General features: G+C 40.9%; 1 protein-coding gene across 3 annotated transcripts; it reads left to right on the forward strand.

The window, feature by feature from the left end:
• The first annotated feature begins 3 nt into the window (after positions 1-3).
• Positions 4-21,482, forward strand: spata2 (spermatogenesis associated 2). Of its 3 annotated transcripts, none has more exons than XM_078236471.1 (3): positions 4-51; positions 4,930-5,355; positions 19,645-21,482. In XM_078236471.1, the coding sequence occupies exons 2-3, from the start codon at positions 5,044-5,046 to the stop codon at positions 20,923-20,925; spliced, it is 1,593 nt and encodes a 530-aa protein (XP_078092597.1). In that variant the 5' UTR covers positions 4-51; positions 4,930-5,043; the 3' UTR covers positions 20,926-21,482. The 3 variants fall into 3 exon arrangements, with proteins under 3 accessions (XP_078092597.1, XP_078092598.1, XP_078092599.1); XM_078236472.1 differs by having other exon boundaries at positions 44-658; XM_078236473.1 differs by lacking the exon at positions 4-51 and adding an exon at positions 100-641.
• The last annotated feature ends 346 nt before the right edge of the window (positions 21,483-21,828 follow it).

The following is a 21,828-nucleotide window of genomic DNA, read 5'->3' on the forward strand; positions in this document are numbered from 1 at the left end:
ATCAGAGGGCGGGGTGGGTGGGTAGGTAGGTGCTGTGGGAGGTGGAGGAAGGTGAGTGTGTTTATTCAGCATGTCCTCATTGTCCGTCACTGTGCCCCGCATCCTGGATCTGGACCGTTATAACGCGACCAGACTCGGGACGATTGGCGAGGAAGACACAACCGAGTGGCAAATGTCCCTAATTGAGCTGCAAGTGATGCTTGATGGGCTAAAGATGGCGGCGTCACATTAGAGTGCCAGTCAAGTGGACGTGGGCCTACATATTATTTGCTGGAACTGCGTGTGATCTTTTCTATGTTCCAGCAGCCGGATTGTAGTTTTATTGCTTGAGCGGCAGAAAGGACCAGGCCCTCTGTAACCTCTGTCAGAGTTTTAATTTTAAAGCAAACATCCGTCAAACGCAGCACCAAACTAGAGCAGTCAGGAAGTTGATGCACAAATGTAATGAAGGATCAGTGCGTAGTTCAAATTGAAATCTTGCTGATTTCGAAACTGCGATGGTTACGCGTTGATGGGGGCAGTTATTCTGCGTTGGACAAGCGATTCCTACCTTCTGAACATAGCTCAGAACGTAGCTCCAAACCTGTTGAATTTGAAGTCGCAGAACCAGGTTTCGGTGTTTAGTGTTTCCAGATGGGCTAGTGCCAATAATGCTACAGTATGTAGATTTAAGATGTAATTTGTGTAGCACAAAATGTGGTAACCAAACTCGTTGTACCATTCACAAGGTGGTCTAGAAGAAATTTGTGTTGTTTAGTTGTTAAAATGGATCAGTATTTAAATCTTTCTGACCTTTTAAGGCTCCTGTCAAACATCCTGTGTGGATGTGGTCCACAATACGTACAATAAGAAGCCTCACAAAACCAGGTTAAAGTCCAACAGGTTTATTTGAAGTCACGAGCTTTTGGAGCACTGTGAAGGAACATCATCACACACGTGATGAAGGAGCAGCGCTCTGAAAGCTCGCGATTCCAAGTAAACGTATCCATCCCAGTCCAACACCAGCATCTCCACCTCAAAATAGATACAATCCAAGGACTAGATAGTTATGCAAAACCAACATCATAAAATCATTTGTTTACTGTTAGTTTATATGTATATGCTTTGAAGTATAAGGGACATGTTAGGTGAGATTTCTTGCATGCATTTCTAATTTGTTGGAAGCAGCTTCAATGGTGGATATTAACTATTTAGTATTGGAAAGTGTCTTATCAATGAACTGAATTAAATTGTACTTAAGACAGGATTTTGAAATTCAGTGTATTCAATAGTTGGTAACAACAGATGCAAAGGAGTTGGGTGATTACACATCCCCTTTAGGGAAAATATTTAATCTGTACCATTCCCTTGATCCTAACTAATTGCTGTAAGATTATGGAATTTTGATTAACTTTTAAAAAAGTGTGCAGACTCCAGTACTGCTTTTGTGTTCCACTTTGACCAAGATCCTGCCCGATCTGTTGCCTGATGGTTGACCTGCCTCTGGTTTGGTGGGGCCGGTTTCTGCCTGGGTGAGGGTGGGGAGGTGGTTGCTGTAGGCTCTGAGATGATGGGAAAGGGAGGTGGTGGTCCCCTTTGGGACCAGTAAGAAGTCTCACAACAAGTGCACAAAGGTCTACTCGCCTGATGATGAAGCAGCGTTCCAAAAACTCGTGATTCCAGATAAACCTGTTGGACTTTAACCTGGTGTTGTGAGAATTCTTACTGTGCCCACCCCAGTCCAACGCTGGCATCGCCACATCATGGCTCCCTTTGGGACTAGACATCCCGTCATCTGTATTCAATGCCTCTTCCGCTAAACTTCCCAGTCTACGTCATCGTCCGTGATGGATCCGATTTCACCCTTTCTATTTCTCTGCAGCATATTGTGGTGGGCTGTCACTGGGCAACGATCCTGATTATTCTGATGTAGGACCTTTACTGTTCCTTTAAGATCCATGTTTTCATGGGTTAACTGGCAGGCTTCTGATCCCACCACATCTTTTTCTCTCACTGCTTGTTCTTAGTAAATTCTTTCACACTGACTTTGGAACTGAGCCATGTGTATCACATATACCTCACCTGTCGTCTTTGTTCAATCATTTTTCTAATTCAGGAACTCCCCTTTCAAGGGCATCTTTCTGGAGGCCATAATTTTCCTTTTCAGTCTCATGGAGAGACCTGGTCGACCAAGCGATCACCAAAGGCTTTTCAACCTTAGTGGCCTTCTTGCCTAGTTATTTCTTAGTTCCTCTCGCAACTGACTCCCAGTGGATCTCAGGCCCTCTAGAGAGAATTCAAGAAACGTTGTGCACTCCAGCCATTTTCCCTGTAGGTACTTCCGAAGAGCCTCATTCCCATTGTGTCTACAAGCTTTTGGGGGTTCCAGCTCAACATAGAAAGAACATAGAAACATAGAAACCCTACAGTGCAGAAGGAGGCCATTCGGCCCATCGAGTCTGCACCGAGCACAGTCCCACCCAGGCCCTACCCCCACATATTTACCCGCTAATCCCTCTAACCTACGCATCCCAGGACTCTAAGGGACAATTTTTAACCTGGCCAATCAACCTAACCCGCACATCTTTGGACTGTGGGAGGAAACCGGAGCACCCGGAGGAAACCCACGCAGACACGAGGAGAATGTGCAAACTCCACACAGACAGTGACCCGAGCCGGGAATCGAACCCGGGACCCTGGAGCTGTGAAGCAGCAGTGCTAACCACTGTGCTACCGTGCCGCCCAACTATGGCTTTAATGCGACCACTTTAATCAAAGCCACCCGGGGTGCCAAAATGTTGATCAAGACCCTGCTTAGGTAGACATCTAAATTTTGTGCAGCTCTACTTTATTCAGAAGAGCTAGCTTAATCGTGATTTCTGAGAATATGGTACAGAGATGACTCAGATTCGCTACTGAGATCTAGGTATTACCCACACTAGTGACAGAGCTGGCCAGGCTTCAGTGTGTTTGATGATTGGTGTGGTCATGATGGATCAAAGGTCTCTTTCTGTGCTGTAAAACTCTTCTGATTCTACGGTCATCATCTCTGAACTCCGAGTTCAGGATATTCTTTCTACAATGGTGGTTGTTCTTCTTTATAAGCTCCAAGCTCAGGCTTGTCCTTCTGTAATGGTGGTTCCCAGGTTGTAGCACTCTTTACATGCTCCAAGAGCCCTTTTCTTGTACAGAGTCACTAAAGTGATCAACCACCACTTATCCCAATTCGCCTCTATCGGGTTTTTGCTCCGGGTTCACAAGATGTCCTTAGTTGGCATTTTTCTAATGTATTCTCCTGTTGCAACTTGGATGCATTGGCTACAGTTGTATATAGATAGTTCAGCTGAAAGCTCCACACACTGTTGTTTACTTAACAGATATTGACCTCCATGCATTTCACAACGTGCTTTGGGCTTAACTACTTCCAGGGTTAAAAATAAAATCCAAAATCAACATTGACACAGAAGAGAAATTGTACACACTTGCGCTATAAATAGATTGTGATATCTGAAAATTCCCCTTTTTAAAATTTCATTAGTGCAAAGCTCATCTGAGATGTAATATACATTTAATTCTTGCATAACCTCTCCCTTTTATCTCTTGTCAGTTCTTCTTTCTTATTCTTTTTGTTACTGTTTGGATTTCTTTCTAACACCAGGCTGTTATTATGTTGCTCACAAGTTAACATCATTCTGTGTTGGGTAGTTCAAATATTGAAGCTCAGGAGCAAAGATTGCTGAAGTGGAATTTGAAAAATAAAGCTCCCACTAATCATGCAGTTCACTCCCAATGTGGGACAAGTTGCCATTTTAGTTATGACCGAAGATCTGGCTCAAGTCTTGTCTCACAGAAATATAAAAACACTAATCTAACTGATAGAAATTTGAAACTATACAGTCACAAATCTTGGCAAAGAAGAATAATATTTTGTATATGAACAGTCATTGCTTATAGTTAACTGATCTGTTTTGTACTGAAATGTATACTTGAGGATGAAATTCAGACTGTTGGGTAAATATTTTTGCACCAGTTTTGAATGACAAATATTAAATAGCAACATTTAATGTTGTGTTGGGGGCTAAGGTAGCTTTGGTCTGTACTTTTTGAATTGCATCTACAATTTCAAGCAAATCTGTTTAAAATTTTTCCAGCAACACATTTAAGTGGGATGTACTTGCCATTTTTTGGCATTCCTTTATAGACTTGTGTCCATTATGTAACGAGTTTTTTTTTAAAGTAATTATTTCAGTAAGAAATAAACTTGATCAGGAGTTAGGTTTTTGGTTTAAAACGTATTGGAATATTTGTACTCCCATTTAACTGAAATGAAATCTCAAATGCGTCCTGCATCATTTTAAAGGTGTGCTTCACATTTTGTTTGGAGAAAACCACACAGACAACTACCAAAAAAACATGCTAGCACTATAGGATTGGGTTTTCCATCAAGTCAGCTGGAAAGGGCCGACAGGTTTGCAGATGCATACCAGCAGAGTCATCTTTAAACCTAACTGACTTTACTCTCGAGAATTTATTGAACACTTTTCTGTTCTTAATATTCTGGAAACTCTATTGTAGTGAGTTGCAAAAAAAAATTGGTTTTAAGCATTTGCATTCCAGTTTGGCATGTTGGCATCTTTTGCAGCTACTGTTGACATGAATTATTGTGCTGGTGATTCATTTTGATCTGCTTTGGTTAGTTTTGTATTATAAAATTTTAACTACATATTGACTGATGAGTTAGATTTTTGCAATTTCCTTTTGTGATGGGATTCTTATTTTACAGCTTTAGGATAAAGATTGAGTAATTTGATGGATTAAAATGTAGCCTCAACTGTTATTTACTATTTTCTTTTCCTTAAATAAACTTGATGTCGCGGTAGTGATTTGAGTTCAAGTGGCATAGATTCTTTGTTTAATTTCTAATTTATTTTGTCTTCCTTTTGTTTACAGTTAACTGCATCACTTTTCCTGGCATCGGTGATTGTACTCTCAAAGTTACTTCCAGTCTGAGAACAGGAAAACTATGGACATGTTGTGGTGAACTGTTCCCTGCACAATCTCCTAATGGATACAAATAAAATCAGAGACACTTTGTTTCGGAAATATGTACAGATTTGTGAATTAAAATTAAGTGAGAAGGATCACCTAGTTGATGATGCAAGCCTTAAGAAGACGGCTACATCCTTACTTGATTTATATCGACAGGAGTCCAGTGAAAGATTTAAAATGTTTAGATTTTATGATATGGTGGAGAATGCCTTGAGGATGCTCAGAACATCAAGTTTAAGTGCGCTTCTGACTGCCTTTGGAATACTGGAAACCTTCTGCACTAACCTGTTTCTATATCCCTGGAAAAAAGAATTTAAAACAATAAAGGTATAGTAGACTATTTTATACATTGAGCTGGCTTAGAAGGTAGGTTACAAATTAAACACTAAATACCAATGGATTTACTGGTAAATTGTTTACAAATAAATGGTGCTAGGTTCTTCAAGAATCTTTTCTAATAACAAAAGCAATAGTTGCAGTGTGGACCTTTTTCATTTGATAATTACACCTTGCTTTGTGTATATATGTTGTAGGATCTTTACAATAAAAACAAAGAATGCTGGAAATATCAGCAGGTCTGCAGCATCCATGGGGAGAGAAACAGAGTTAACATTTAATCTGATTATAACTTTAAATGTTACTTCTGTTTCTCTTTCTACAGATGCAACCGGACTTCTTAATATTTTGAACATTTTTCTATTATTACTGCAAATTTCCAGCACCTACGGTATTTTGCTTTAGGATGTTTTTTGTTAGAGACACCTATAGGTGCATTATCTGGAAAGAAAACAGCTATCATTTGCATCAAAGGCATGGTCTTAAACAGCTAGTGTTTTTAAGAAAATTCATAGAAATCATAGAAACCCTACAGTACAGAAAGAGGCCATTCGGCCCATCGAGTCTGCACTGACCACAATCCCACCCAGGCCCGACCCCCATATCCCTCCATAGTTACCCACTAATCCCTCCAACCTACACATCTCAGAACACGAAGGGCAATTTTTAGCATGGCCAATCAACCTAACCCGCACATCTTTGGACTGTGGGAGGAACGGTAGCACAGTGGTTAGCACTGCTGCTTCACAGCTCCAGGGTCCTGGGTTCGATTCCCGGCTCGGGTCACTGTCTGTGTGGAGTTTGCACATTCTCCTCGTGTCTGCGTGGGTTTCCTCCGGGTGCTCCGGTTTCCTCCCACAGTCCAAAGATGTGCGGGTTAGGTTGATTGGCCAGGTTAAAAATTGCCCCTTAGAGTCCTGGGATGCGTAGGTTAGAGGGATTAGCGGGTAAATATGTGGGGGTAGGGCCTGGGTGGGACTGTGGTCGGTGCAGACTCGATGGGCCGAATGGCCTCCTTCTGCACTGTAGGGTTTCTATGATTTCTATGATGAAACCGGAGCACCCGGAGGAAACCCACGCAGACACGAGGAGAATGTGCAAACTCCACACAGACAGTGACCCAAGCCGGGAATCGAACCCAGGTCCCTGGAGCTGTGAAGCAGCAGTGCTAACCACTGTGCTACCGTGCCGCCCCAAAATTCCTTAATTTTCTAACTTTCTAATGATTTTTAAGATGAAAGGAGAATACTTTGCCTCATCAGGCTACACAGAAGAAACTGATGTCAATGTGACGTTTAGATTTGAAGTGTTGATGGTACATAAACTGCAGCATTTTCAATTAAATCTATCATAATCCATTAGCATTGCTAATGGTTTGAATTTATTACAATTTTTTACAATCTGATTGCTGCGTTCAATAGAAACGGACCTGACTGAATGTTAATTTAATAGCACCAGACCTGGGGTTTATTGTGCAAATGTAACAGAGTCATTGTGGAGTATGGAAGTTGACTATTTGTCTTGTGCTGCATTAGCTGATTTAAGTGGTGCACGGACTAGAATTGACCTTGGTGTTCTTATGCTAGAAAGGGGGAATATCAGCTTCGGGCTGGAATATGAAATAATTATCCCAACGTGGTACTGTTGCAAAATTCAGTTGTTGCCTTTGGGAAAGAGAGAATACTGAGGGGAGATGATTTCCCCATTGAACTGAAGTGCTTAACTGACTCATTCCAATCTCAATTTACAGTGAAATCTGAAATACAGCACAAAGCTTCAAAATGGAATAAAATCCATTAATCGCAACCACTTTAAAATGAACTTTTGAGCTACTAACCTTCTTGATGCTTCAATCTGAGATGAGGATAGAGGAATCTGGTGGGACTATGATCATTGTTTCTTTTGATTCCTATTGAGTCCAGTTGCCATTGGCATCCTGGACTTTGTGAGAAGGCAACTTCTATTTATATAGTGTCTTAGCATCATAAAAACATCCCAAAATACTTTCAGAAGCATTACCACACTAACCATATAAGGAGGTATTAGGTCAGATGATCAAAAGCTTGGTCAGATGCAAGGAGTGTCTCAAAGGAGAAAAGTGAATTCGGGAGGGAATTCCAGAGCTTAGGGTTTAGGCAACTGATGGTGCACCAGTTAAAATCAGGTGTGCCAGAACTAGAGGACTGCAGATGTCTAGAGGATTGTGGGGCTGGAGGAGGTTCCAAAGATGGGGAGGGACGAGGGCATGGAGGGATTGAAAACCAGGATAAGAATTTTAAATTAATGACTGGGAGCTAATGTAGGTCAGTGAATACAGGAGTGTTGGGAAAACAGGACTTGCTGTGACAGCCGCACAGTTTTGGAGTACCTCCAGTTTAGGGACATTAGAATGTGGGAGACCAGCCAGGGATGTATTAAAGTACTTGAGTCTCGAGGTAACAAAGGCATGAATGAGGGGTTTGGCAGCAGATAAGTTGTGATGAAGTGAGGTCAGGCAATGTAACAGAGATGTCTTAGTGATGGCACAAATATCTGGTTGGAAACTCATCTTTGAGCCATTTTATGAGCAGATTGGTTTAGTATCGGACATTTGTCAGGGAGAGAGATGGAGTCAGTTAGGGTGCAGAGGACTGAAAACTTGCAAGGGAGGGAGAGAGGTAGAGTTGACTAGGATGCTGGGCACTCAAAACAATGTCTTTTGTCTTCCCAATATTTAATTGGAGGAAATTTCTGCTCATCCAGTACTGGATAATAAGCAGTCTAATAATTTAGTGAACAGCCTGTTTATATATTTCACTGATAGATTTTCCATTGACCTGGAAAATATTGCCAAGTTTTTAAATTTCAAATGAAATATAAGTGGCAATGAGACTAGGGAAATGAGTCTCCAAAGAGTTTGAACTATCATTCTGTGAATTTGATGGAAAGATGATCGGACACAGTGAAAGATCAGCTGTCCACTCACTAGGAGACTGTATTGCGTTGCTATTGTTGACCAGTTGCAAAGTCTAAGCCAGGAAGTATAAATTAAAATAGTTAGTTCATTGTCAGATCATGTACAGAAAACAAAATAATTAAAGATAGGGGTGAGAGGAAGATAAAAGGTTTTTTTCAGATCTCCAACCAGCATTACATTTTCAGTGTTGGAGAGGTTGTTTGGCTTAATTGAGTTATCATGTTGCTAAAGGTTTACTCTCCCCTGAATGCACGAACCCAAACGTATTTTTCTGGTAGCTTTATTGCTAAATGTAACCATTTAATGCCCTTACTACAGCTGGACTTCGGAAGTTATTGAGTATATTGGAGAACTGTCTGATTTTCATTGTTTAACTGCACATGTTCAGATTCAGATGGTGAATAGACTCTCTGTTGTTAATCTGTGCTTACAAATCCATGGGGCTGATTCTCCCATCCCGCTGCGCTAATCTTTTACTGCAGCGGGCGAAGAGGATCTCGTGGCAGGCGACGCGTGGGATTCACGCATGCGTTCCCATTGTAATGGTGTCTCCCAGCACTGGATTTCCAGCAGCGTCTGCTTTGCACTGGAAATCGGCGGACTAAGTATTTAAATGCACATTTTAATCTAAAATGCTATTAATGGGCCCGGGACTGAGGTCTCTGGGACTGAGGTCTCTGGGCCTGCTAGCATCTCTCTCTTGTTAGTGTAGTTCACTCCAGCGGAGTTTAGAGTAGCTCCCCATTTTCAGGGAACTAGCGGCCTGGCCACACTGGAGTGAAGGGGGGCAATTGGTTGGAGGGGGGAGGGGGGCTGCTGGAGGATCAGGTGGCAGGAGGTGATGTCCCCTGGCATTGTCTAAGAGCAAAGTGCTCGGGGGCACCTTCATCAGGAGGGGAGCTGGAGATCAGGGCTGGGTGGGGGGGCAGTGAGCGGGCCGTGGGGGTTGGGGAGGGTGGAGAGCCGGCGTTGCAGGACAGGCCAACAATCAGGAGGCCATCAGTGTGGGGCCACTGTGCATGCGCCGCTCTCGGCACTGATAGATCAGCGCATGCGCAGTGGCCCGCTCAGTGTGCTGATTAGTGGGAATAGGCCCCTCCCCCTGAAATTCAATGATATTCACGCTGATGACCTCTGCAGTGCACAGAGTGGGAGATTGTTCTTTGAACTCCCACTGAAAAAAACAGCATGAATTACTCCAGTTTTCACACACATTCGACACTTAGAATATTTTTGGGAGAATTCCACCCCTTGCATTTGTTACCTCCTACATTCCTGCTATGTTCTGCAACTTTTATATTTGAAATTTGTCAATTAGGTTTCCACCTGAGCACATCACTGAAATGGCTTCAATCTAGTCACATGCTACCCTGTTAAGTGTGGAGCATTCCTTTCCTTTCCTTTCCTTTTGAGTTAAACTGTCCTCCATTGGTTTCAGTCTCGCCTAAGCAAAGATAACCAGATTTTCTCCAATAATAACTTCTATTCTGAACCACACACTTCCCATTGTCGATGATCATTGACCAGAAGCCCATCTGGATCACTGAGTACAAGAGTTGGTCAGAGGGTGAGTGAATCACCACCTGATTCTAAAAATCCTTTCCATCATCTAAAAGCATAAGCCAGGAGTATGATTAAATATTCTGCAATTGTCTGGATAAGTGCAACCCCAACAACCGTCACAAAACAAGACCATCCAGAACAAAGCTTGACTGGCACCACAGTAAACATTGATTCATTCCCCCCATCACCAGCTGCTCGGTGTCTGCAGTGAATACAATCTACAACGCGCACTAACAAGTGACTTGCCAAGACTTCTTCATCAGTGCTTGCCAAACCTGTGACCTTTACTGCCTAAAAGGGCAATGACAGCAGGTGCATACAAACAGCACCACCTCCAAGTTACATACCACCCTGACTTAGAAATATATCGCCATTCCTTCATTTCTGGGTTAAAATCCTGGAACTCCCTACCTAACAGCACTTGAAGATAATTGGGGATGGAATAAATGTTTGCCTTGTCAGTCACACCCACATCCTATGAATTAATATACAAACTTGAAGAAGGCCATTTGGCCCCTCCAGCCTGCTCAGCCATTTGATAACACCGTGACTGATCTGATTGTGGCGTCAACTCTGCTTTCCTCTCTACCTACTACACCCTTTAACTACCTTGTCATAACTCAGCCTGAAAAATATTCAATGACTCTGCCTCCACTGCTCTCTGGAGAAGAGAATTCCACAGACTAACAACCCTCAATTCTCCTCATCAGACCCCTTATTTTTGAACAGTGTCCCCTCGTTCTAGTTTCTCCCACAAGGAGAATCCTTCTCTCAGCAAGCACCCTGTCAATTCCCCTCGGGATCCTCGTTCTTCTAAACTCCAGATGATACAGGCCCAACTTGTTCAACCTTTACCTCCCAAGATAACCCCTTCTTCATCCCAGGAATCAAAGTCAGGAACCTCATAATCTATTAACCTGTAATTATCAGGCCCATATATTGGAATCATTTTCCTCTCCTCCCCCCACCACCACCCACCAAACAAGGGAGGGGAGTGGAGGGGTGGAAACATATAGTGGAGGGGTGTGCGTAGTAGAGGGTAGCGCTGTGGGCTGGTATAGTAAATGAGAATGGTTACTAAGTATCATTTCAGCTCCATCTATTATAAAGCATTGCACCAATACCGATTAAGAACACAAATAAAGCTTATAGGTTATCAGGATCAGCTGGAGAATGGATGCCAATCAATATCTATCTGCTCAGATGATAGCGTATTTGAGCTGCATATCATGTGTTTTAACAATGAGGAACACCATCATTGTCATCACTTTCCTCAAATGGCATGTCAACATTTCAGAGCAAAATAGTTTATTAAAAGAAGAGGCATATTTGAGATCAATGAATTTGAGAATAGTTTAAATCATATGTAGTCTGATTTCCTTAAAGCCTGAAACCACCGGAATGCATTTTCACAGTTGCCATTGGCTTTGTTGTGCCACAGTCAGGTGACCATGAGTGTGATCTGTCTATTTGCCCATGGAGATATCATAATAAAGCCTGCTCCTGTTTTTGTGTAACATGTACACCTTCCAGTCGGGAGCACTGGATAAAAATCAGAAATGGAAGCATCAGCGGTTTTCCCAAGCACAAACTGATTGCAGTGGCCCAAGTGCTGGCCAGACTGAGCACAGCTAATTCAGCACAGACTATGATTCATTTACAACTTGCACACCACAAAATCTATTTTCTAGTTCCTTTCTGGGAATGTGAAGAGTTCCTTTTTATTCGGGGTCCACTGTTCAAGTTAATCTTAATTGCAAATCTTTGGTTTTACTATTTCTTTCTTCTATAACCGCCCATATTCTACCCTCTAAACTTGAGGTCTACCAAATCTCTGCTGCTTTTGCATGCATCAAGTCCCATTCACCTTCTCTTTGCTGACCTACTTGACTCCCAGGCAAGCAGTTCTCTGCTTTTTAAAAAATTGTCATCCTTGTCCTCAAATCCCGCCATGGTCTTTCCCCAGCCTATCTCTGTAAGTTCCTCCAGTCACTCAACCCTCTTGAGGTATCTGTGCTCATCTAATTCTGACCTCTTCAGCATTCTTATTTTTAATAGCTTCGTCATTGATAGCTATGCCTAGGTCCTATACTCTGAAATTCTATCCCTCTACAACTCTTATTTTAAGGTACTTGTTGTGTATTCCAGATGCTAACCACTCACTTTTTTAATGTTCGTGTTACCTCTGGTTGGTTCTTCAATCCCTTTGAAATTGGTTTTCTCTGGTTCTTGACCCTTCTGTCAATGGGAACAGTTTATCTGTTCTGTTCAGATTCCTGATTATTTTAAACATCTCCATCAAATCTTCCCTGAGCAGAAAAATCCCAGTTTCTCCAACCTGTTCTTGTAACTTGAAGTCCCTCATCCTTGGTACCATTTTCATAAATGCTTTTTGCACTCCAATGCCTTTGTATCTTTTCTTCAGTGTAGTGCCTGGAATTGAACCCGATACTTAACCACACCAACGTTTTATAAAAGCTTCACCGTATCTTCCTTGATTTTGTGTTCCATACCTCCATTTATAAAGCCTAGGATCCCATCTATATACCTTATTAACTGCTTTTCAACTTATCCTGCCATGTTTAATAATTTGTGCACATATACCCCCTCTGCTCCTGCACTCCCTTTAAAATTGTTTCCTTTTATTTCATAGAATCTTGCTTTGTTCTTTTAACCAAAATGCGTCACTTCACACTAAGATCGATCAAAATCTTTTCACTCACTATCGTTCTCAATTCACAATACGTTTAAATTTTGTCAGCTGCAAATGTTGAAATTGTGCCATGCACACAAGTCTAGGTCATTGATATAGATCAAGAAACAATAATCCTAATAGGGAACTTCACTAAATACCATCCTCCAATTCAAGAAACAACTATTCACCACCGCTCTGTTTCTTATCATTCTGCCCACTTTGTATCCACGCTGCTTTTATTCTGGGCTTCAACTTTTCTGACAAAACTATTATGTGGCACTTTATCAAATGCTTTTTGGAAGACCACATTCTCCACCTCAACTACATTCCCCTCATCAACCCTGTGTTACCTTATTAAAAAAACTCAAATGAGTGAAACATTATTTTGCCCTTATTAGAATATCAGTCCTTTTTGGAAGAAGCCATCCATCACTGTTCTATCATATATAAATAACTACATAATGAATATGCCAATGTGATGTAATGGAATGGCATCCTAGTCTTTCATTTTTAGTTTTAGCTACCTCCAAATCTGGATTTGAAAGCCTCTGTCAGCTGTTAATCTCCTCAGACTGTTAATTTAGATGATTTGGAACAAGAAGACATAAATTAAAGTTGGTGAAAAGTAAATCTTAAAAATCAGATTGTATGAAAAAACTTCTCACAAAAGGTGGTAATTTTTGTAATCTGACAGATAAAGTATTGATCAGACACCTGGGGAGTTGTAAAGGAATGAGCTTTTGAGTGAATAGCTTTTGGTCCATCTCTACTTGGTAAATGTCCTAATTACCTAATGGTTACAGGTTTGCATATAAAGTTGCCCGTAGTTGTGTGCACATTTGCACTTTGGTTATAAAAATGAATAGGAAATTAGAAAAATTCACACAGGATTCTGATTTTGGACTTAAGCCACTAGTTAGAAAGAGCTAACTTCTGCACCTGACCTTTAGCAAGTGAAAATATGCTCTCTTTCTCACAACTGACATTCCTAACATATCATTGCAGCATTCACATCTTGGATGAATTTATGTTTTTATAAAAAGAATAGGACTAATTAGAATATAAGTTTAAAAAATCATTGCTCATTCTTGCTGCTTCTACTTGCATTCTCTCTGAAGTAAGGTTGTCAACCTCATTTTCTGTTATTGGCCTGATCTAATACTCTTGGCATTTGACTTGGGCCACGTTCAGCAGACTTGAACATTTTTCCCTTGTATGAAAGTATTTAGATGACCTAGCTATTTCATGGTCAATTATGTAGCTCGCCTTTTAATAGCAGCATCAGTTGCATGGTAAACATAGATAAATGTAGCCTCTGTTTCCATGACTGTGCTAATTCAGAAAATTTAACATTCATGTGATGCCATGGGATGTGGGTTCATTGGAAAGGCCAGCATTTATTGCCCATTTTTTATTCCTCTGCTCCTTATTTCTTTGTAAAAAGTGGTGGTGCACTGCCTCCTTGAGATACACCACGGTGCTGGTAGGAGAGATGTTCCAGGATTTTTTCCCAGTGTCAGTGAAAGAATAGCGATTATAATTCCAGGTCAGGATGGTGTGTGACTTAGAGGGAACTTACAGCTGGTGGTGGTCACATCGCCTGCTGCCCTGGTTCTTCTATGTGATAGACATTGTGGTTTTGGAAGTGCTGTCAAAGGAGGCTTGGTAAGTTGCTGTAGTGCATCTTGTAAATGGTACATGCTGCTACCACTTTGTGTTTGTGATGGAGGAGTTAATGTTTTAAGGTACTGTATGGGGTGCCAATTAAATGGGCTACATTGTCCTGGATGGTATCCTTAAGTGTTGTTGGAGTGGCACTCATCCAGGCAGCTGGAGGGTAGTGCATCACCATCCTGTCTTGTGCCTTCTAGATGGTGGACAGACTTTGGGGAGATGAGATACTGGCTACAGGAGCAGGTCAGAGATTGGGAATTCTGCAGAGTATTTATATGGTTGGTCTAGTTGTGTTTCTGGTCAGTGGTGATCTGCAGGATATGTTGATAGGGGAGTCAGCAATGATATTGCAATTACACACTATTTATCTCCATTATTTGCTTCAGTGTCTTTGAAGGTTGTAATGTTTTACCTCAGCTGCCTGTTGCCTACAAATCAAACATGTGAGGTTGCTATTTATGTCCAGTATCACTTAACTATTTCATAACTGATGTAAATAAGTTGTGTTGCATGTATTATTGATTACAAACCAAAGCTTTTAAGAGGGGCAATACAAAAGGGTCAGTGAAGGCTATCACAAAAACAAAATAGAATTTCAGGGGGAAGGGACAAAAAAAACCCATAAATGCAGGAAATACTCCAAGGTAAGGGGACCTGTGGAGGGGAAAAACAAAAGTCAATAGAGTCATAGAGGTTTACAGCATGGAAACAGGCCCTTCGGCCCAACTTATCCATGCCGCCCTTTTTTTTAAAAAACCCCTAAGCTAATCCCAATTGCCCGCATTTGGCCCATATCCCTCTATACCCATCATACCCAAGTAACTATCTAAATGCTTTTTAAAAGATAAAATTGTACCCGCCTCCACTACTACCACTGGCAGCTTGTTCCAGACACTCCCCACCCTCTGTGAAAAACTTGCCCATTTAGACACTTTTGTATCTCTTCCCTCTCACTTTAAACCTATGCCCTCTAGTTTTAGACTCCCCTACCTTTGGGAAAATATATTGACTATCTACCTTGTCTATGCACCTCATTATTTTATAGACCTCTATAAGGTCACCCCTCAGCCTCCTACGCTCCAGAGAAAAAAGTCCCAGTCTATTCAGCCTCTCCTTATAACTCAATCCATCAAGTCCCGGTAGCATCCTAGTAAATCTTTTCTGCACTCGTTCTAGTTTAATAATATCCTTTCTATAATGGGGTGACCAGAATTGCACACAGTATTCCAAGTGTGGCCTTGCCAATGTCTTGTACAACTTCAACAAGACGTCCCAACTCCTGTATTCAATGTTCTGACCGATGAAACCAAGCATGCCGAATGCCTTCTTCACCACTCTGTCCACCTGTGACTCCACTTTCAAGGAGCTATGAACGAGTACCTCTAGATGTCTTTGTTCTGTAACTCTCCCCAACGCCCTACCATTAACTGAGTAAGTCCTGCCCTGGTTCGATCTACCAAAATGCATCACCTCGCATTTGTCTAAATTAAACTCCATCTACACCATTCGTCAGCCCACTGGCCCAATTGATCAAGATCCCGTTGCAATTGGAGATAACTTTCTTCACTGTTCACTATGCCACCAATCTTGGTGTCATCTGCAAGCTTACTAACCATGTCCCCTATATTCTCATCCAAATCATTAATATAAATGACAAATAACAATTGGCCCAGCACTGATCCCTGAGGCACATCGCTGGTCACAGGCCTCCAGTTTGAAAAACAACTCTCTACAACCACCCTCTGGCTTCTGTCAAGAAGCCAATTTTGTATCCATTTAGATACCTCACCCTGGATCCCGTGAGATTTAACTTTATGCAACAATCTACCATGCGGTACTTTGTCAAAGGCCTTGCTAAAGTCCATGTCGACAACATCAACTGCACTGCCCTCATCTACCTTCTTGGTTACCCCTTCAAAAAACTCAATTAAATTTGTGAGACATGATTTTCCACTCTCAAAGCCATGCTGACTGTCCCATATCAGTCCTTGCATCCCTAAATGCCTGTAGATCTCTCTCTCTCTCTCCCTTCCTCCCCCCCTGCCCCCCGCCCCCCCCCCCCCCCCGCCCCAACCCCCAGAACCAATACTATTGCCGTTGTGAGGTCTGAATTAGTGTAGTCGGAACATAATTAAATCTGCAATTTCTTTCAAAGTACAAAATATAACTCCAGCGTTCTGCAGATTAATTATTTGATCTTCTCTTTCCACACACACACAGTGCAGTATGTTACAACTCTATCCTACTGTACAGTACCTTGCCATATAACTGTTCTGTGCGGTCCAGATTTTCCACCTATTTTCAACAGCCCAAGGCAGTTTTATTTTCTAAACAGCCAATCTTGGGATAAAAACCAATTTCATTCACATTTCCTTTTTGGAGAAGGCACTGCGTTGATCTTGCTATCATTCCAGTCATTTAAAATGAAAAAATAGATAGAGAAATTGCAAAGTAGGGAGGAATAGCAAACAGTCAAAGAAGAATAAAGGAGGACACAACACATCCAGGCTGTGGAAGTGGATAAAATATGAAAGCTGTGCTCTGGGCACCAGTGAAAACATGGATATACACATTAAATTAATGCAGTAAAAGAGGATTTAAGGTTGTAAATGCATCAATCCATTTAAAAGATAATCAGGATTGAAGGGGAAATCCATTTAAGGTAAGCAGGATTTATGTAAAGAGATCAAGCAACATCTGCGGGGGGAGAAATAGAGTTGATGTTTCTGGCCAATGACATTTCACTTTTGCTGAAAAATCAAACTGAAATATTAACTCTACTCTCGCCATAATGCTGTGGAGTATTTCAAGCAATGCTGTGTTTATTTCAGGATTTTCAGCATCCACAATATTTTAAAATATATATCAAGGAATTGATTCTTACAAAATACCAGGCCTGGTGTTGCATACCTTCATAATTTTGGGCTTCTTATGCCTTGGAGAAAAGGTGCAGCAACACTGGTTTACCTGGATAGTACCAGGGACTAAAGAACTGAATTATGAGCAACAAGGAAAAACTGCAGCAATGAGGGCTATATGCTCTCATGCTGAGGGTAATTTGATGCAGGTGTTCAAAAATGATCAAAGGAATTTGGGGATTAGCAGGGTAAATATGTGGGATTACGGGGATAGGGCCTGGGTGGGATTGTTGTTGGTGCAGGCTTGATGGGCTGAATGGCCTCCCTCTGCACTGTAGGGATTCCATGATTCCAAATGGGTACATTTCATATAGGTATGTGGAAAACAAGAGGCTATAGTCTTAATATATAAACTAGGCATATAAAGAGGGTAATTTATCAAAATAGGAATGCTTTGCCACTAGTGGTGAGGTGAACACAATTTGCAAAACTGAAAAAATTAATTCCTGAAAGGACCCAGACCTTAAGTTTGACACAGATACAAGTGATCAGAAGATTTCCAGTAAATCATTAAAAAAATCTGTTTGAGATCAAGAATTTCTTGCAGTTGAACACAAGGAAGACCACCGCTATCATTTTGGCCATTTCTATAAACGAAGCTTCTTTGGTATCGTTCATGTAATGCACAGATTTGCAATCCTGATCATCTCTGCTTCCATCACCCTCCTGGGCAGTGAGTTCCAGTTCATTATGACCAGCTGTGTGAAGTGGCGATGACCTGGAAGTTTGTGCCCAACAGGCAATTTTAAAAGGAAATTGGGAGGAAATGAACTTGCAGAATTACAGGGACAGAGCAGGGGAATGGGACTGACTGGATTGCTCCTCAGAGAGCCAACACAAACTTGATGGGCCAACTGGCTGCTTCCTGCCATAAATGGCTCTTGATTCAACTTGAACTGATCTTTCAAATACTATCTATCTCCAAGGCTGCTTATTTGCATGTTAGCATTGTTGCCCAATTCCATCCCTGAATCTCATATTATTACAAAAAATCCTATCCACTACTTCGCCATATTTAGACTTGCCTTTTCTCTAATTTCTCCTTGCCATCCAGATCATTTAAAACTCTTGCCATCCCTTGCTCTCCTCCCTGATCACCCAATTCTTGTTTACCTACATTAGCTCTCTAACTCCTAACATCAAACTAGTTTTAATTCCTTGAACTCATTTATATTAATGAGGGCAGCACGGTAGCACAGTGGTTAGCACTGCTGCCTCAGAGCACCAGGGACCCAGATTCAATTCTGGCCTTGGGTGACTGTGTGGCATTTGCACAGTCTCCCTGTGTCTGCGTGGGTTTCCTCCAGGCGCTCTGGTTCCCTCCTACAGTCTAAGGGGGTGTGGGTTAAGTGGATTGGCCATACTAAATTGCCCCTTAGTTTCAGGGATTAGCAGGGTAAATACATGGGGTTACAGGGATAGGGAGGGATGGCCTCCTACATTGTACGATTCTCTGATATTTCTCTCCGTAACATCAGACCACTGCACCTTTGCAGCTTCCTACAGCTCTATTTCCCCTTCAATGCATCTCTCTGTCTCACCAATAGTGTCAGAGCTTTTTGACTGTCTTGGTACAATTTTCTGTCACTCTCCTATTTTTTGTGTCTTTACCTCCTTTCACCTTTAAAATCCCTCTCAATTGCATCGCTTCAAAATAAATCACCTCTCCCACTCGTTCCCACAGAGCTCTCCATTTGTTTATTTCTTTGTCAATGAAGTACCTTGGAATTTTTCTCTACATTTAAAAAGTGGTGTGTAAATGCGCCTTATTGTTTCCTGGCCCTTCTGTTTCTGTCATCCTTGTACTCTTGGCTACTGACTTTTTTCTGTTCTTCAAAACGTTGCGGCTTAAGCTCCAATGAGTTCCACTTCAAAGCAGCTTAGTCAGAAAAGCAAGCCAGAATTGAATGGAACTCTTTCTGGTTTATATGTAATCCACAGTCTTTATTTCACAGAATGTGATTTAAACCAACACAGATGCTTTTAAAATACTTTACTGGTTGAGATTTTTTAAAAAACGAAACAAGCTAAAATAGAGCAATTTTGTTTTTGAAGTTCCACAAGTGGAATGACTCAACCCTGGGTTGCCCAAATAATTTCTGGGATTTTAACTTCCAACGACTCTTCTCATTGGCATTTGTTGTTTAAACATACTGATTTTGTATCGTAAAATGTTTTGAGATTCTGCTTGGTATGGATATTTTCAGTTTGGAGATCAGAGCTTGGTGATACCCTCCAATTTATTTTAAAATCATTACTGTTTTTGTCTATGTGGAATAAAATAATTGAATTACCAACATTGCTGCGCATTTACTGAACCCTCAAGTTCACAACTAAGTCCGAGTTTGAATTAATGGCTGTCTTAATATTAGAATATACATGTTATCAACTGTTAAAAGAAGCTGCATGTAGGGAAAGTTAGCATGTGAGAAATGCTAAGAACGTGACTCATTTAACTTTTCTTTCTGTTCTAGACCTTTACGGGCCACTTTGTCTACTATATCAAATCTGCATTGTGTGAAGATGATATTTGGAATATCCTATATCATATAGGGTACCAGCATGAGAAAGAAGCATTTGAACTGAAAAACAAAGTTAACGCTAACCGTGTGAAATTGATGTCTTTTGAGCTCTTCTTGGCTGGAATTGAATGTGAGAATTTACTTGAAATCTGTTCACAAATAAAAGGTAAGGGCTATTCAGAGCTTAATGTAATTGAAGAACGAAAGAACAGCACGGAAGACGTGAGAGGTTGCATTGATGTAATGAAAAGACAACGAAGACTGGAAGACTTGCATGCATCAGTAACACGAATGGACTTTCGAAGATCGGACAGTGAACGGTTAACAAACAATTACATGAAACATTTCATATATAAGCCTTCATCTCATGTAGATAATGATGAAAATCAAGTGGCAAAGCAGTTAAATAAAGTTAGTCTGACGCCTGTACATCACAAAAAGGAGACTGCTTATGGCGCTTCTTTTGAGGACATGACTGATGAGATTTATCGTCCTACACCTTCTCTTCTTACTATGTCAAGTTCCCCTCGTTTAGGATCAGATGAATACTTGCACTCTCCCAATGATAACTGGAGAGCGGAAAATAATTTTAACATGTCCTTCCAGGCACTTGATGATGATTTGGATCTTTACACAGCTGAAGATCCTAAAAGCACTTTAACACCAAGATGGACAGACTCAACTAGTCATAGTACAAGATTGATAAAAAATAATGACCTAAGAGGTGTGTACCATGAAACTTCGCATCTTACCAAAGAAAGTGTATCTAACACAATTGCGTTGAAGTGCCAAATGTGTGGAATGTCCAGTGGGACTATAACTTGCCAAAAGTGTGACAAGGCCCTTTGTAACCAGTGCCATCGAGACACCGGAGAGTGTTCGCTTGTCTCTAGTAGACATGAATATCCAAGGGTAGTGGGTATCCTATCACGCTCATCATCTGTTCAGAATGATCTTTCCGTGAGTTCTGCTCCAAAAGAAAAATGTGCATTTTCGATCACATCCCAGTATCAGGAGCGCTTACCCAGTTTTAAGAGCACCAGCACATTGCGCTGTGGATTTTGTGACAAACCTGGGGCAAAGTTCACTTGTATGAACTGTTCTAAGGTCTCCTGTGATGATTGTAGGGCTGTTTATCATCAAGATTTATGCAACAAGAATAAAATGCACAGTTTTTACCCAAACAGCCAGCTCAATTATAAATCTGGCAAAATGTATTCTCTGTACAGATGAATTATTCAATCTGGAATAACAATGCATGATCAGCCCTGGAAAAATCTATGCTGAGAATATTTTGAAAATGGTTAGATTGTAGAATGAATATTGTTGAAATATAAATGCACACTGTGATCTCTTGTACTACAATATGTACCTTAAGATATTTAATTTGCTGCTATATTTTTCAAGGGCTGATGTATGTACATTAAAGCTGCTTTGATTTAAAAATTCATAGCAATGTTGCAGAAAGTGACTAATGGTTTAGAACCTGGAGCAGACAATTATTTTGTTATTGGAAATGATTGGGAGACAACAGCCTGCAATACTTAATGTAAAACTGTCAGATGTTTATATCATGAGCCTTGTTATTGATGTGCAATTTTTCTTGCCATTTTCTAATGTGATAGTGTTTCATAATTAATTTTTACTTACAATAGGTGGGCAAGTATGTGTTTTCTGATGGGAACCTTGATCCTATTCTGGCATCCCTTGGCTTATCCATGCATTTTATTTTTGGAGACTGTTAAATAATTTTATGATTGCTTGTATGAATAAAACTGTGTTCCTGGCAATGCCAAATTCTGATTTGTTTTTTTTTTAAGCCAATAAGTTTTATATTGTGTCTGAACCCCCCGGTTAACATCTTCATTCTGAGTTATTCAGGGTTTACCAAACTGAATACACTTGTTCTTTAATTTTTGACTCTCCTGAACTGAGGTCTGAGTCCCTCCTTTGTCCATAGGCTATAATGTATTTTATGGTGCACACCTTAAAATTGATGTAATCAACTTTTTACTGGCACTATCTACAAACAAATATTTTAACTATAACTTTTGCAACCTCTCCTAGATTATCCATGTCAATTTATGAACAACTTATCTCTATCGTTTATCTGCTTCCTAACATTAAGGTAAATAT

The sequence above is a fragment of the Mustelus asterias genome, chromosome 20 (genome assembly GCF_964213995.1).
Source record: "Mustelus asterias chromosome 20, sMusAst1.hap1.1, whole genome shotgun sequence".
Taxonomy (NCBI): Eukaryota; Metazoa; Chordata; class Chondrichthyes; order Carcharhiniformes; family Triakidae; genus Mustelus; species Mustelus asterias.